Genomic DNA, 18152 nt, shown 5'->3' with positions numbered 1-18152 from the left:
TTTCTTACCCTTGTGTGTGAATGTATATATGTATGCTTGTGTGCATAATGTTTGTTAGCACTCCCACCTTTGTGTCTGATAGCGTATACGTAAGTTTGTGCGTCGGTGTGTGTGATTTCATTCCTCTTCTTTCACATTATACCCTCTAACCTTTTTGTTAGTAAGTGTGGGTGTTAGTCTATCAAACTGCTTGTTGATCAGTAAGTATGGGTGATGGTCAGTCAAAATACATATTGCTTAGTGTGTATTGGTTAGTAGATAAGTTTTGAAATGGGTCGACATGGCCTCAGTGTTAAATTCCCATATAGATGCATAATGTTAAACCATCGAACATTTTAACGTTGAATTCCCGTGTAGGCCCTATCAACTTATTTAAAATTGACTACCGTAATATTAATTTTCACCTGATTCCTTGTCGACCCATTTTAGGCTAATGTTACTTCATATACTACTTTTGATTGTGGAGACTTTATCATATCAGAATTTCTTTCCCCCACTCTCTCTTTCTCTTTCTCTCTGTCTCTGTCTGTCTGTCTGTCTCTCTCTCTCTCACACACACACACACACAGAGAAAATTGTTAGTGTTTTTAATTAATAATTTGCTTCCGTAACAAAATGCTAAGAACTTTGTTTAAATACATCTCTTCAAAGAGCAAAAATACAGCCCCAGGTCGAATTTATAAAAATATTTTATTGTAACGTAAATTTTGTCGTTTCATTCCGATGATTCTCTTACAACATTATTTTCCGATTCTGAATGAAATAATGTGCTTTTAGTTATGTTCCATGCACACTTCCGGGTCAAAGTTCATCGATATCATGATTTTCAAAATTTATCGCAGAATTAGGGAAAGAATTATTAACTTGATCAGATGGGCATTGTCCACGTTATCATATAGTATACAATTAATAATATTAATAACATTCTTAGTTTCCATAATTCTATGGTTGTCAGTGTTTTCTTACGGTTGTTTTTATTATGCATACATGCCAATCGTTTCATTCTCAACACCCGTGTACTTTCAGTTCAGGTAATGTTAACGTTGTCATCGTATAGTCTGGATCTTAATCTTTCATTCATGTAAGCTTTGGCAAGAAAAAGCAGTTACCTGTACTAATGCAGTACAAGAACCGGGCTTTATCCTGGATCGAAACTATACTATTCGCACATCCTCCCGTTGTTTGCCCCCCCCCCCTTTATAAATAAAAGGCATTAAGATTATAAAAGTTGCACAGAAACGTAGTAATTTCATTAATTCATGTATCGTTTCTGACGCTATTGTCGTTAGGTGTCCCAAATACTGTCAGCCTGTTGGCAACTTGATCAATGTGTCTACCAAAATACTTTGTGAGGTGATAACACAAAAGTAACAACAATTACTGTAGAAAACCATGATATACCATTAGATATTGATTCTCAACTTAACTTTAGCAACCACTTATCTAAGATCTGTTTAAAAGCAGAAGACAGTTAAACATGTTGTAATGTCTTAACCACTATCTCTCCACTAATACTAAGACAGTTAAACATGTTGTAATGTCTCAACCACCATCTCTCCACTAATATTAAGATAATCTACTAATGCTTTATTAGGTAAGATTTCAACTACTGCCCCCTTATTTGACATATCTTTAGCAAACATAGCTCAAAGATGGAAAAAATAATACAGTATAGGGTACTAAAGCTGGTATTTGATGACTTAAATCCTGCTACCATAATGCCTATTTTAAGTAAGTACCTTCTTCTGTTTTAACTTTTGGTCCCCTCATTTCTCCTATTTTTATGCAGTGAACACCTTTATCTGCATGTGATATACTTTTGTCTTGTCTTTAATCAGTTGTAATCACTGACATTGAGCATGCTTTTAAACAATAAAATAGTCATATTCCATAATTCAGATTATTAAGTTTACTCCTCTCTGTGTTGTGTTACATATATTCATACACTAAAAAAAATCTTGCATCTGCATGTTGTCTGTTATTGTTGTACTGCCTTTTAACTCGCTGTTGTATTGTCTTTTATCTAATGTTGCATTATCTTTTAAATCTGCTGTTAAAATTATCACTGTAATGTCTGCATGTATATGTTTCACTGTAAATATGTACAATCATTGTACCTATCTGTTGAATTCTGAAATACTATTATGTCTAAAATAGCTCATATTGAGCTAGTGTTTTATGTATCATACTCAGACCACCGACATTAAGTAAAATTTCTTGTATTTTGTTTCATGTACCTCAGACAGGAGGCATTTAAAAGAGAATGTCCTATTATTAATGGCAATAGAGAAATACAGTGACCCTTGGTGGTATGGTATAAATCTTATTATTAATGGCAATAGAGTAATACAGAGACCCTTGGTGGTATGGTATCCCTGTTTTAAATATTTAAACATTTAAAAATGTTATTTAAATGCAACACATTTAATAAAAAATTCAAAATTAAATGAATACATTTTATTAAAATCTGTATGCCTGAGGTTTAGTAGATCCATTAAATATTTACACTTTATGATATTCTTATATTACATGTTATACTTGTAGTTTACCCAAACCCACTTAAAATTTTGTATGTCCCATTGTTTATAGATTTTAAGGGATTCATTAACTGGCCTATATACAAATTTATCTAACAACCCACATTGAAATGAAATTCACAAGTTTGGCAAAGCACCTTAAATGGGCACCCACAGGTTTGATAAAGTTAGTTGAAATTTTTTTTAATACTATTGAAAGAGTATTTCTTCCAACCGATAAACTTAACAGCTATGTGAACTTTTTGAGTATATGTATACATATGGGTCATTCATATGTGACACATAATAACTTTGGTTCTTCTTGGAAATTCTGAAATGCCTTGGTAGTAGGTATGATGCAGTAATAGGACATCATTAGTATAAAATAATAAAATAAGCAAGTTGTTCTTCACCTCTCTTTTGTGACATAGCTGGCACCTGTTATGTCAGAAAACAAAATAGGATGGAGAACAAGATGTTGGTGTAAAATATGTGTTTTCAGTGGCAAATACATGCAATCAAGGCATCAGATGTAATATTTAATGCATTAAAAATGTTGGAAGAATATGTATTTTAAAGATGATGGATTCAGATGTAATTTGTCTTAAGAAATTTGCTGTGTTAATTGTTTTTTCCTTATGAATGTATCAAAAGAAAATTATTTAAGAATTTATGTAAATAAATTATATAGATGTAAGTCTATTCAGAGACCAAAAAGATATTTTGAGGTACCTGTATACAAGAACTTCAGAATGTTTAATCCACCAAGAATTTGTGTACAGGAAAAATGAATGAATGAAGACTATCGATAATATTGATGAAGTTTATATGTCCAAATATTTGATACTTCGAGTCAAAAGACAATATCCTACAGTTATTTTCATAAAAAGATGCAAGTTTAAATAAAGTCATGACTGAGTATTTCATACAATCAGCAGCTTAATAACATGTGGTGTAAGTAAACCCAAATGGCAATTTGTATTTTTATCAAAGCTTTAAGAACATGGATGAGCTATGAAGAAAAAAATCAGATCTCACAGAATTTACTAACATTTCACAGAATATCTTGTAAAATGTCTCCGTCTGGTACTATGTCATATCTCACAATTTGATCCTACATCATATCTCAGTCTGGTACTCTGTCATACCTCACAGTCTGGTACCATGTCATGTTGCAGTCTGGTACTCTAGTGTCATAATGCATGTTATTTCCAGTTTCTTATAACAACCATGCTTCGAAACACCTAAGATAATTTTTAATAAGAAAACAATTAAATACAGAAACTTACATTAAGTGAAGATTATCCTTGTGGAGCCTAACTTTTTAATTATAAGGTAGTATTGTACTATATATATTTATCATTTGGAAGATAATGTTAACCAGTCAAAATTGTGACTTTATTGCCCCCAGTCTTATTTCTTTCATCATTAGTGTGAGATTCTGTATGACTCTGTTACTCTTTATCATTACCGTTTAAATGTTTGGTGTTTGTAACCTGCATTATAGTGCCTCTCTAATATTTCAGTAATGGATGAATTGATCAATGCAGCTTCCAGACCCCACCCCACCCCCTTCATCCCCATATGTTTTGTAGTGGGACATATAGGTGGTTCCTATAAGGATGTTCAGAAGTCAATCAATTCTTGTTATGCCAGCCACCAGTATCAGAATTGCAAAGTATTATAAGTAACACAAACAGATATATGTTGAGATTGATACATCTGAGATACTAATAGTGTGGTCCCTGTCATGATAAAGCCACTGATTATACATCCTCTTGTAAAGTGAATATGATTCTGTTTTGTTACATCATTTTTAGTTTTTGGCACATAAAAGATAATTACATGTTCATTTTCTGTTATTAAATACCCTACCCTGCATAATGTGTCTTGTGACACAGTCTCTTTGGAAAATACCTCAGTATAAAGGGACCTGTTTATATTGTGAATACCTGACTTTCAACAACCAAGAACAGTTGTTACGTATATCTGATTTAATATATATATTTAATTTAATTTTGTCAGTTTTAAATTTTTTATTCTATTATATGCTATTATAATGTAAATTTATTCACTATAGATGATACTTTTTTCAGGAAATGGTTTGACCTTGACTGTTTATAAACAACAGGTGTTGATCTAAATTCTGACCTGGGTCTAGAATTAGTAAACAAAGTTCTATTTTAATTTAAAATGATTGGTTGTTATCAATGTCATGATGAAACTGTGTACATGGGTTAAGAAGTAAACACTTTTATAAAAAAAATTTATTCTGGGAAAAAAATCATTGGTGTAATCAAGGCCATATTTTGTGTATGTGATATAAACATGATCACATGACCCTTGTTGATGTTTAGGAAAGCCCATATAACTCAGTGTTTGAGAGAAATAATTTTTAGTAGAAGTTGGGCAGTTAAAGTGTTATGTTGTGCTGTTTAGAGTTATTTCAAATTACTTGTTTGGAGTTATTTCAAATTACTTGGATTCAAAAAGGATTAATTCTGTCATTTGTCTAGAAATATTTTGAAGAGTGTTCACACAGGGAAAGACATTGCTTACAAATTTAATTTGGATTTCCAACACCGGAGTGCCATTATTTGTATTTCTACAAGGAACTGTAGATAAACACAGTACTGACTACATCATACATCATTGTCATCCATCTTGGATTTTACAACAGGATTCGATTTTGAAGTTATTTGAACATTTATTACTAGGACTTTTGCAATTTAATTCGTGGATTATTCTTATATTAACTTTGGGTTTGATTCTTGAAACCATAAGTTCTCCTTTTTTCATTTTTTTACAGAATTTTCCAGGAAAATAAATTATTTGTTACATTTTAAAAAGCTTGTATTTTTCACTCTTTCTGTGTTACTGTTTAATCGAGCCTAAACACGTAACACAGTGTTGTAAAGAGCTCAGTTTGCGATGATCAGCTCACATGTAACGGTAACAAAAGGAAACATGTTCTGCATAAAGCCAATTTATTTTTGGATGATTCTTACTGATTTTTTTCTTTTCTTCAGTACTGCATTTTCTTCTGTTTTTAGGGTTTGTGATGATGGGTCTGGAAAGTGCTCTTTCCCAAGTGCCAACATCAGCTTGTACAATGATGGACAGTCTGTGGTAAATCAATCAATTATTGACACATTTAAACTTAGAATGATAAATGGGGTTGCAAATATAATAATTAAAAACATCCATCCTTCCATATGTCTATGCATGTTTGCTCTAATGTAAAATATCGTGATATGATTTGGAGTTCTTGTTGTGGGTTTAATGTCATTTTTCAGCACATACTAGGCTATACATGGTGGCCAGTAGATTTGGCAGAGGAAGAACCTGGGAAGAACCAACAACCGACTGGAAGCTACTGGCAAGCTTTCTCATGTACCCTTGTCAGTGGAGGTCAAGACTTAAACCATGTCAACAGAGGTGAGTTAACAGTGATCTCTAAAGGTGAGTGCCTTAGACCACTCACCCACCCATGGCTCATAATTTGGAGTGATTAAACTGAGTGTATGAATGTCTGCTCTAATATAAAACATCTTGATTTAATTTGGAGTGATTATTTATTAAACTGATGAATTTTTACAAATTTTTATAGTACATGCCTAAAGTGTTTCCTGGATATTAAATTTTAAACTTTAATGCACTGAGTTTTAAGTTTATTCCCTGTTTTTGAGTGTTGCTATAAGTAACATTTGCTCTGGATGCCTTTACCTTCTGTCTTTTATCTTGTAAGAGAAAATATTTGCTTTTATTTGTAAAGGTTTTGAAGATTTGGGTCATTTTTAACCTTTATATTGTTACAACCTCTCTAAGGTCTTTGGTTTTTATTTTAAAGGTCTTTATCTTTATTTGTAAGAGTTTATTTTTAATTGGCATTATATTGCTGGCTTTGTGCTGATTTTCCATTAAATCCTAAATACACTGCATTACATCAATGATAAATAATATGAAAAAAAGAATTATGAATAAATTGAGTTTCCATAGACACCTATCTGTCATGTCTGTCTATACTCAGTACAAAATTCTTCTTATAATAATAATGAATATATTTAACAATTATTAACTAATTGTTTCAATGTTAGATTGTATTTGATTCTTATCAAAGTGCTTTTCATGAATGTCACTACTAAATTGGACCTCATTGATTCATTTTTTAAAGTTATTCTTGAATAATCAGTAGATAACATATTTCAAACTCATTCAGTAAGTCTGATATATTTTTCAGCTTTACTTACTGTACGTTTAATTTTCAGATATTTGTATCTGGTCAGTCTTATCACGTAATACTGGAAATGGATGTACCTGAATCTCCTGTCAATCAAAACCTAGGTACAATGAAAACCATATTCGATACTTTTTGGGAAGATGAGTGCATGATCAAGTGGGTTAGAGCTCAGGTGCATGAGAGCATAGTGATAGGTGCCATTACTTCTGGCATAGTTTCTCTTCCTTCTAGGAATGCTTTATAATTTTTTAAAGTGTTTGATTATATTGGTTTCATTCTTCACAAGTGTTTTTTATAGTCTTTCAAACACACACAGATATGAACCCAAACACTTATTGGTCACCCATTTGAAGATGGCATGGAGACTTGAACCTAGCCTTCTTATCCAAACATACTCTTGTATTTTTTCATGATATATTTTGCTTTGAATTTCAAACATCATTTTTAGATCAGAGGTATTAGTAATGAGAAATGGGATATACCTAGCCAACAATTGCATTTAAACAGTGCTCTTTCTTTCTCTTTGTATTATGTGTTGATCTAAATGTTTCGGTCACTTAAACTAACAACAATACAAAATGAAAAAATCAGAAATTCGTTTCATATTCATTAAAATCTGATAACTATTTGTAAAGATCAATTTAAATGGAAAATGTATTATTTTTAAATATTTATATCATTTATCGAGAGAATAATTTTACTCTAATTATTCAAATCAAGTGTGGCAAAGTCAGCATAAGCATTGGCATTGAAAAATTTGGCATTATTTGTTAGACCCAGAAGAAAGTCATAATTACTTTTGATGGTTATGCAGGGAAGCTCACAGCTTACTTTTTAGGGAATTTCCTAGATCACTTTGAATGATCATAGAAGGAATTTCCTAGATCAGTTTGAATGACCATGGAAGGAATTTCCTCGATCAGTTTGAATGGTAACAGATGGAATATCCCAAATCAGTTTGAATGATCACACAAGGAATTTCCTATATCACTTTGAATGATCACACAAGGATTTGCCTAGGTCAGTTTGAATGATCACACAAGGAATTTCCTAGATCACTTTGAATGGTAACAGATCGAATATCCTAGATCATTTTTAATGGTCACACAAGGAAGTTCCTAGATCTCTTTTAATGGTCATGCAAGATTTTTTTTAAAAAATTATAATAACAATGTCATAGATTACTTCTGATGTTTATACAAGGAAGTTCATTAATTACTTTTAATAGTTATGCAAGGATGTTCGTCAGTTACTATTAAAGGTTTCACAAGGAAGTTCATTAGTCACTATTAATGGTTACACAAGGAAGTTCATTAATTACTATTAATGACTACACAAGGAAGTTCATTAATTACTATTAATGGTTACACAAGGATGTTCATTAATTACTATCAAAGGTTTCACAAGGATGTTCATTAGTCACTATTAATGGTTACACAAGGAAGTTCATTAATTACTATTAATGACTACACAAGGAAGTTCATTAATTACTATTAATGGTTACACAAGGATGTTCATTAATTACTATCAAAGATTTCACAAGGATGTTCATTAGTCACTATTAATGGTTACACAAGGAAGTTCATTAATTACTATTATTGACTACACAAGGAAGTTCATTAATTACACTGGTCAACAGTGAAATCATTACTGACTTGAAAAGGCCCTAATCTGTAGTATTTTGGTGTGCCGAACACGAATATAACCGTGAAAAATTTGTATTGGCTCTCGTTTTGAAGATATTCATATACCTCATTTTCTATGTTTCACTGTGTAAATTTCTCCAGTAGGACTGCAGCAACATCCGGAATAATGATGTAACATTGCATAATACCATCATGCTCACATCATCCACAGTTGATTGCATCATTTTCTGATGCAATGCAATACTAATGCCATGCGGCTGCTGAAGTAAGTTGACGTCAGCAGTGTACTATACATGTGTAGGCCTATTATACTAATGCCAGGCGGCTGCTGAAGCTGACGTAAGCAGTGTACTATATAAAGCCCAATCAGATAGGTTCAGCATTTAAAATATTTTAGACGTTGTGCGAGACAGTTCAAGCTACTGTTACATAAAACTTATTATTTTATCCATTTACGTACAATAAAGAACAGTAATGCCTCGAAAGTGTGTTAATACCGCGGACAATTTTTGCTATATTTGTGGGGAAGTGACATTTGCCAACCAGAAGAAAAGTATCAATTCTCAAGTGAAGAAGGCATATCATCTTTACTTCGGATGCAAGGTTGGTGACCAAGACAAGCCTTGGGCTCCGCATATATGCTGTGCTACATGTACAACACAGCTTTCACAGTGGTTGAATTGCAAAAGGTCATCAATGCCGTTTGCAGTCCCAATGGTGTGGAGAGAGCCAAGCAACCACCTAAATGACTGTTACTTCTGCTTGGTTCCTCCTCTTTCCAGCGGAATAACGAAGCGAAAGAAGTCGAGAATAGTCTACCCAAACATTCCGTCTGCATTGAGACCAGTTCCACATGGTGAGGGACTTCCTATTCCAGAACCTCCAGCAGAATATTCTCTTGATTCATCTGACGAAGACAAAGGTGAGTCGACCTGTTCTTCTCCTGGTCCATCAGCATGCAGTGATCCAGATTTTCACTGTGGTGCATCATCAACCCCACACAGAATAACACAGGAAGAACTAAATGACCTGATTCGTGATTTGGACTTATCAAAGAACAAGGCAGAATTGCTAGGATCAAGACTCCAACAATGGAATCTTCTAGAAGAAGATGTCACAATTACTGCATATCGAAAGCGCCACCAGCGATTGGAGCCTTTCTTCAGAAAGGAAAGTAATCTGATATTCTGTTCCGATATTGAGGGCCTCATGAATGCTTTAAAAATCACTCATGACCCACAAGAATGGAGACTATTTGTGGACTCTTCGAAACTGAGTCTCAAGGCTGTGCTTTTGCACAATGGAAACATTCTTCCATCTATTCCAGTAGCGTATGCTGTCCACATGAAAGAGACATACGATAACTTAAGGCAGCTACTGAATTCCATTGAGTATAACAAGTACAGCTGGCACCTCTGTGGTGATTTGAAGGTAGTTGCCCTTTTAATGGGACTGCAGCAAGGATATACAAAATACATGTGTTTCTTATGCAAGTGGGATAGCCGAGCAAGGGAAATGCACTACATGAGGAAGGAATGGACTCACAGGCAGAATGTAGCCATTGGAGAGAAGAATATCCAACACCCAGCTCTGGTTGAGGCTCAGAAAATCTTGCTACCACCCCTTCACATCAAACTAGGTTTGATGAAGAACTTCGTGAAAGCCATTGACCGGACTTTGCCAGCATTCCGATACCTGCATGAAAAATTCCCTCGACTCAGCGAAGCAAAGATTAAAGAGGGAGTTTTTGTGGGTCCTCAGATTCGAGAGCTTTTCAAAGATGACCGGTTCAACAACTTGCTGGAAGGTGACGCGAAACAAGCATGGAATGCTTTTCGCCTAGTTTCTACAAACTTCCTCGGAAATGTTAGGGCAGAAAACTATAAGGAACTAGTAGAAGACATGTTGATGAAGTATAAGAAACTTGGCTGCAATATGTCTCTAAAGATTCACTTCCTTCATTCCCATTTGGATTTCTTTCCTAGCAACTGTGGTATTGTTAGTGATGAACACGGCGAACGTTTTCATCAAGATATCGCAACAATGGAACAAAGATACCAGGGAAAATGGTCCACTACAATGCTGGCTGACTACTGCTGGACACTCCTCAGAGATGCTCCCGAACAGCTGTACAAGAGACAGGCGAAGAAATCTAAGATGTAGTCAATGACTTGATTTTTTATAGGTAGGCTATTACAGTTGACCTTTTACTATTGGAATGCATTTCGTTATGTAAACATTAATTTCTTGCAGATTACAAAAAAACTAGAGCCAATTTTGCAATTTGACTGTCATATTCGTGTTCAGCACATAAAAATTGATAAGAATTGACTAATTTTATTTCAGTAACATGACTTTTGTAAAAATTTGTTGTCCAGTGTTACTATTAATGGCTACACAAGGAAGTTCATTAATTACTATTAATGGTTACACAAGGATGTTCATTAATCACTATTAATGGCTACACAAGGATATTCATTAATTACTATGAAAGGTTTCACAAGGAAGTTCATTAGTCACTATTAATGGTTACACAAGGAAGTTCATTAATTACTATTAATGACTACACAAGGAAGTTCATTAATCACTATTAATGGTTACACAAAGATGTTCATTAATTTCTATTAATAGTTATGCAAGGATGTTTGTCAGTTACTATTAAAGGTTTCACAAGGAAGTTCATTAGTCACTATTAATGGTTACACAAGGAAGTTCATTAATCACTATTAATGGCTAGACAAGGAAGTTCATTATTGACTATTAATAGTTATGCAAGGATGTTCATCAATTACTGTTAAAGGTTTCACAAGGAAGTTCATTAGTCACTATTATTGGTTACACAAGGAAGTTTGCATTACTTTTAATGGCTACACAAGGAAATTCACATTACTTTTAATGGTTACACAAGGAAGTTCACATTACATTTAATGTTACACATGGAAGTTCACATTACTATTAATGGTTACACAAGGAAGTTTGTTACACCTAAAGATTACATGATATTTAAATAATATTTTTAATGGTTACACAGGAAACATCTTGAATCACTTTTATTCGTTATGCAGGGAAGCTCACATATATCTTTTTTTGGTACATATAGAAGTTTGTTATTCAGTATTAATAGAGTAGAGTGATAATAGTGGTTTGAGATTTCGGTTACTGATCTAGGTCATATCATGCTACACTCCCTCCCCATGACTTTGCCCCTGCATCCCACACAAGTGCACATATAATTCCCCAAGTGAAGTTACCATGAGGCACCCTGATACAGCATAATGTGAAAGAAAGATATAGAATGCTTTGACCCTGACCAGTAACCAATCAAACTGCTGTTTTCATGCTACTTCCCAATCCTGAAACTCAATGAGTATAACTTGCAAGAGTCATAAGTTCTCATGAGGTACCCCAATACACTGGCAAACATTTACTAGAATGTGATTATATGTCTAGAAATCAGCTTTTTACAGAATCTTTCACTGCCTGTAGACCGGTCATTGACGATAACATTTTAACGAATGGTGTTGTCATTGGATTTTGATTGACATTCCAGGACAGTCAGCATGCGGTCATTTAGAACCCAGAAGCAAATGAGCATCAAAGCCACCAAGCAGAGCATTTGTGTATGAGGAATTGCAAGTTGTTCCTGGGAATGTGGACATATCCTTTGCACTCTGTCGGTGTGCATTCCAAGCCATAAATATATCTGAATGTTTTGTGTGTGGACTGCGTACTTAAGCTTTTGACAGAGTCTAGACAAGTTTGATGCATTCAGATATGGTGGCAGTCACTTGCATGGCATTGACAATGCTTCTGGTGCCAGTGGATAATCATTGTGGGTGTTGTGCAGCTCATCTGAATACTCCAGATCAACTTCATAAAGATACCTGATACCAATGCTATGATATTACCCATGTACATATATCTGTTTTTGTATATCCTCTGTGGGATGGATCTGTGTTTATAAACCCACATGGCTGTATCATAAAATGACTCAAAGACATCTCTATGCTAATACAGACCATGATAGTCAGCTTGGTTTTTGCAACCAAATATGGACCATACTTTTGTCATATACTTTTAGTCTTCATCAGAAATACCTTCATGTGATAGTGATGAATGAAATGCCTCAGTTGTTGGCAACTAAGTTTCATGAAACTTCTCATGATCACTCTTATACTAATAAGGGTAGATTCCTTTATGAGTAAGCAGGCTGAACTTCTCTGGTTCAGTAGAAGGCTAAGAGGTTGTTTCAAACCTAATTATATCTCAGAGAATTATGCATGCCTTATAATTAAGCTAAATGTTGCCTAAATTATAAAGATGAATATTAGTATTATTTTCCATGAGTATGAATTAAACCTGCAATGTCTTAATCCAGAGCATGACACTGTAATTGATTAGTCCACCAAGAACTCTTAATGACTGAAGAACTCATACTTGAACTTGCCAGTGCTGTTAAAAACATGCATGACACACCCTTCATATATTAGGACAATGTGGAAAATGAAGCCATTTTAAATTATCATTCCAGAGTCTATTATATATCTACCTACACATGGTCTTGTGTATGGTAAGTATGTATAGTCCAGGAATGGTAATTCTGTTCTCAAATTTTGAACAGCACTTCCATGAAGAATAATCTAAGTAATTTTTCACATCGACTTATGTCAGTTTGACCATCTCATGTATAAGACAAGATATTCTTGACCTTGAAAATGATAGGCATGCCAGACTGCTCATTCATTTCTTCCTTGAAATTAAAGGCACACAGAAATGAGCCTTGCTTGCTTACATGTATGTTGATTTGTCTTCTAGCATGTTTGCCAGTGTATATTGACCGGTCTGCTACCATGTCTGACAGTGATGAGCAATGGCTCTATTGGGGAGTCTAATGAGAACTTCATTTATGTGGCTCACACTTGAGTGGTTTCTTATTATTTGAGCGGTTGACAAGAAATATGATAATAGGAGCTTGTTTGGTTACTGATCAAAGCCTTCTACTCCACACGACTTTCCTCTCACATCGGGTGCCTCGTAGTTACTTAGCTTGGTGGGTTCATATGCACTCCTGAATGAAGTCATGGGTGGGTGGGTAGAAGGCTTTGATCAAGATCAGTAACCAAAATACTTAAACTGCTATTATCATACTATTAATGGTCACATGAGGAAAAAAATTACTTTTGATGGTTACACATGGAAGTCCATAGATCACTTTTAATGGTAGTTCATAGATTATTTTTAATGGTTACTCAAAGAAGTTCACAGATTACTTTTAATGGTTACACAAGGAAGTTTGTAAATCACTTTTAATGGTCGCACTAGGATGTTTATAGATCATTTATTCTTTTTTATCTACCTTATATTCATATCTTTGGGCTTTGGAAATATAATTATAACAGCTGTATTCTACCATAATTTTGTTGCCAGGCATGTTTATGGTCAGAATGGTGGTGTATGACAGACAAGGGCAAGAGGTTAGGGTTTCTTCAAGATCTGTAAGTGTACGTTTTCAGTTCCTTATGTGGTTTTTGGTATACTTGTACTGTTGTCATAGTAAGTCACCTTTGCTCCCCCTTTTTTTTTTCTAACATTTCTTTTCTAAATGTATTACTATTTTGTTCTAACTTAAATAATTTAATGCATTTTAGTTTTGCTTAGTCAGGTATGTTGGTTTATTGATGCTATTATTCCTCTTTACTAGTGTTACTCAAAGTGAGCTAGTTGCTAGTGTTACTCAAAGTGAGCTAGTTACTAGTGTTACTCAAAGTGAGCTAGAGGAATGCATGTTCAAAACAGTGTATCAGAAAAGCGATAGCTAATCAGTCTCAAAATCATTGTTGATTATCCATCTCATTGCATTGATAAATAATCCATTCTAATTGCTTTGAGGCAAGTATGTAAGAAGGACTAGATCAAAAGTAATTTCATCTTGGGTCTGCTACATTCACCATATATATGACCTTTTTAGTTGACACTGAAGCAGCAGCTTCATTTCAAATAATCATACTTAATAAAAGTTGATAAAAATAGTCTGGGTGATGTTTGTATTGAATAAAATAAGCATAAGGATGGTCAGTTATAGAAGAAACAGAGAATTCTAAGCTACATGAAGGCTTTACTCATATGTTTCTAAAATGGATCCAAGAAGTTTGAATTTCAATAATTTTAACATGCATTGGATACTTTGTTAATTTTACTGAAAATATCCACCATGACCGTGACTCATCATCTGTGAAAGAAATGGAAGTTAACAGCATGTTAATGCCAGGTTCATACCTGCCATATTCCCAGTGTTGGGGGGGAGGGTGTTCAGAAAGTGTGTTTTGAAGTCCCAAGGGGGCAGTCAGTGTGCATGACCTAAACAAGCAACCTTGTTCAGTTAGGAATCATTTACTTTGGTAAATATGGTCAGATCACTTACGAGTCCTATATATTGACCTAGTGACCCACTATAAGAGCAGAAATCTGCAACCTATAATGTAAACACTAATTTTGTCAGGGCAATAATGTCTATCTGAATGTTAATTTGTCAACTTCCAGTTCAAAATCATGTGTATAAGGAGTGGAAAAAAGGGTCATACATTGATATCAAAAGTGTAGAAAATTAAGTTTTCTATTTTTGTCTGTATGTCTATGGTATTTAAGCCATGCTAATTTCCAAACATGCAATTTCCACACAAAGTTCCTTGCAGTATGTTTTTAGCAGAATTTGAGTCAAAATAGTCAATGCAAGGGTTTTGATTAAAAAAAGACCTTTTTAAGGTTGAGAGAGAGAGGTGCTAGTAAGATGGATGAAAACTGTCCTGCCCTACCTGTCACAAACCTTGGTTTCACTTTGACAAGACATACAATATACAACAACATGACCATCAGATCAGGCCCATAATCAAAAATGACTTGTCAAAAACAAAGATGAAAACAAAAATACACTTACAGGATAACACACACAAAGGAATAGGACTCCTGAAAAAGTCACTGTCAAAGACAATAAGCTTAACAATACACCAAATTTTTGCTGCTATAAGCTGCGTTGTGTAAGTTTTATTAACAGTAAAGGCATAGAGGCAATTTCACAATAACAGCTTTGGCATATATATAAAATATAGAAACCTTATAACTGAATGATTTCCTCTCTGTGTGTGTGTGTATGACAATTGCCCTTGCAAGTTATGTTTCCAAAAATTTATATGGCAGTCCAGTATTTTTGTGACATTCAGTATAAAAACATCAAGAGGAGATATAAACATAGTGCTGAAGAAGAAAATATTGATATTGCTAAATGTCCCAGAAAATCAGATCTAGATTTGCTTCAGTTTTAGCATCATCCTTCTGTGCCTCTCTAATGTATTCTCAAAATATTTGTTTAAAAAAATAATCATTAATTGACAATAAGTGGACATAATACCTCAAAAAAGTACATAACACTTAATTGACAGGCATTTCCAGTCAAGTCCATTGATGTATATAGTTTTTGGGAATGAAGGTATTTTGTTGTTCTGGGTATATCCTCTCTTTCTTTTATTGGTTTAGGTTATGACCATTTTGTTGTTATGGTTTTGACACACTTGACACAACTGAGATAAAAATCACAGTTTGTAGGAGTGAAGCATTTTAGTACAAACCTTCAAGATTTAACACCTCAGTCAGTTATATAGCTTTCATAAGGCACCATGTTTGGTTAAATATTTCTCTAGTCACTGTGCTAGAAAATGTCCTGGTCTCTATCATATGTTGACAGGTTTTGGTGCAGAGGTAAAAGATGCAAAACCTGTCGACATATGATAGAGACCAGGACATTTTCTAGCACAGTGACTAGAGAAAAATTAAACATACATGGTCCAAACAAAACGTGCAAAACAGAATGTCATTTATCTCATCACATGTAAGATATATAGTCTTCTGTATGTCAGAGAAACTGAGACGCTTCACAAAAGGATCAACCTCAGTAGAGCTGATTGGATGACAAAGAAGCTGTACAGAAGCCTGGTCGCTGAACATTTCTTCTCCCCTGGCCACACGTTCAGTGATATAACACTTATTGCTATTGCTCACAACCCCAACTGGAGTCCCCAAACCAGGAAAGAAAAGGAATCTTACTGGATACACCACCTTAGAACATTAAAACCATGTGGTTTAAACCAAGAGACTAGAAAAAGACAACCATGCACAAATAAAATTATCTTTTGCAGCTGACACATTTTCTTTTAAATAATTCTCTAAATTTGCTTAATAGCCTATGACTACTATAACGATGAAATATCCAGAATATAATCTGCACTTAACATAAATTTAGTAAACGTAAATTAATAGATGTCATTATGGCTCATCAATTTCTAGGTCAATACAGATATGTTCTAGTATCAGCAACAAGCTGAAATAAACTAGCTTACACATAATAGAGTTAAAAGATTGAATTCCTGTAGAAAAAGCCATGTAAAGTTTCGCAAACATAACTGTTTTTCTGTTTTATTTGTTTGTCTTGTCTGTGTTTTGTATTCCCCTTTGAAAAAGACTCTTTTAAGGGTTGAAAGTGCTCAGGCTAGCTAGATACTGGTTTCGCATTGTTCATTGTGAGTTTATTGCATTTATATATATATATAAACAACACCAACACCAAGAATATGTGACCTGTTTCGCTTTATTGCTTCATCAAACTGAATTCAGTATCATTGCTTATGTCATTAAATATATTCTGTTTCTAAGTGATTGATGATATAAACAAGAAGACATTATAGCTTACATTTTTAACCTAATTGTCTTATTCTTTAACGAATAATTGACATGGAGATATGCATATACAGCACAGATTAATAATATTTCAATACATAAAAATACATAAAACTGGGTCTTAAAGATACATATATCTATATTGGTAACTATTTCTAAAATTTATGAATAAATAGAGATAAACAGTTTTATTTATAATTATATTTTGTACAATGCACATTTAAAAATGGTTTTAAAAAATAATGAAAATTTAAAATAAATCAAAATAAAAAATAATAATAGGTATATTATATCTTGATATGTTATTGATGAATGTTCAATATTTCATTAGAACTTAATTAGATAATAAAAATTATGGTGTGCATAATACTTATAATCAAGTATTTTATAAATAACTAATCATATGTATCGAGAATTAATTTAAAAATGCACTTTCATTTTTAAAGAATTAGTAAACTTATTTTTATGATATTAGTTTATACTTTCACTAGTTAAGTTATTCTGTAAATTAGAATAATATAAAAATATTCTTAACTAATTGTAAACAGGGGATGTAATTCCAAAAAAATAATCAGTGTATTTTATAGTATACCTTTTATTTTCCCTTTCCTATCTGGTATATTTAATATTTATTTATTTTATTCATTTTTTTCTACTCACTGTGCGATTTTGTTTTGTAAAAACAGCAAGAAATGCATAAGTTCTAGTGAATAATTTTCATATCATTTTGGAATTATATTATTTTCATAGTAATAAAAATGAGTAAACTATGTAAATGTGAAAAGATTTGAGTATGGAAATGTAAAATGTAAGTTTAGTATGGTTCAGTAAAATGAAATAATATTTAAAATATAAAGTTTATTATTATATTATATAAATTACACCCCCCCACCTCCCCACACACCCCCATATATATATATATATATATATATATATATATATATATATATATATATATATATATATATATATATATATATATATATGTATATATATATGTATATATCACAACTAGACCTTATA

The 18152-nt window shown here is 33.2% G+C and overlaps 1 protein-coding gene across 4 annotated transcripts in view; it reads left to right on the top strand.

Moving 5' to 3' along the window:
• Positions 1-808: 808 nt before the first annotated feature.
• LOC149804436 (seipin-like) overlaps positions 809-18152 on the top strand; it is a 38194-nt gene continuing 20850 nt past the window's right edge. Inside the window, exons 1-4 of one of the 4 annotated variants that reach the window (XM_089940292.1) lie at positions 809-1031; positions 5570-5645; positions 6785-6860; positions 13830-13897. In XM_089940292.1, the coding sequence (XP_089796418.1) occupies positions 820-1031; positions 5570-5645; positions 6785-6860; positions 13830-13897 (432 nt within the window). In that variant the 5' untranslated portion in view covers positions 809-819. Of the gene's footprint in view, positions 1032-5569; positions 5646-5735; positions 5955-6784; positions 6861-13829; positions 13904-18152 lie in introns of those variants that run through there. The other 3 variants (XM_089940284.1, XM_089940311.1, XM_089940302.1) reach the window with 3 other exon arrangements.

This window comes from Sinohyriopsis cumingii, chromosome 2 (assembly GCF_028554795.1).
Source record: "Sinohyriopsis cumingii isolate HCF-2022 chromosome 2, ASM2855479v2, whole genome shotgun sequence".
Lineage (NCBI taxonomy): Eukaryota > Metazoa > Mollusca > Bivalvia > Unionida > Unionidae > Sinohyriopsis > Sinohyriopsis cumingii.
This window is presented reverse-complemented; position numbering and strand designations above follow the sequence as displayed.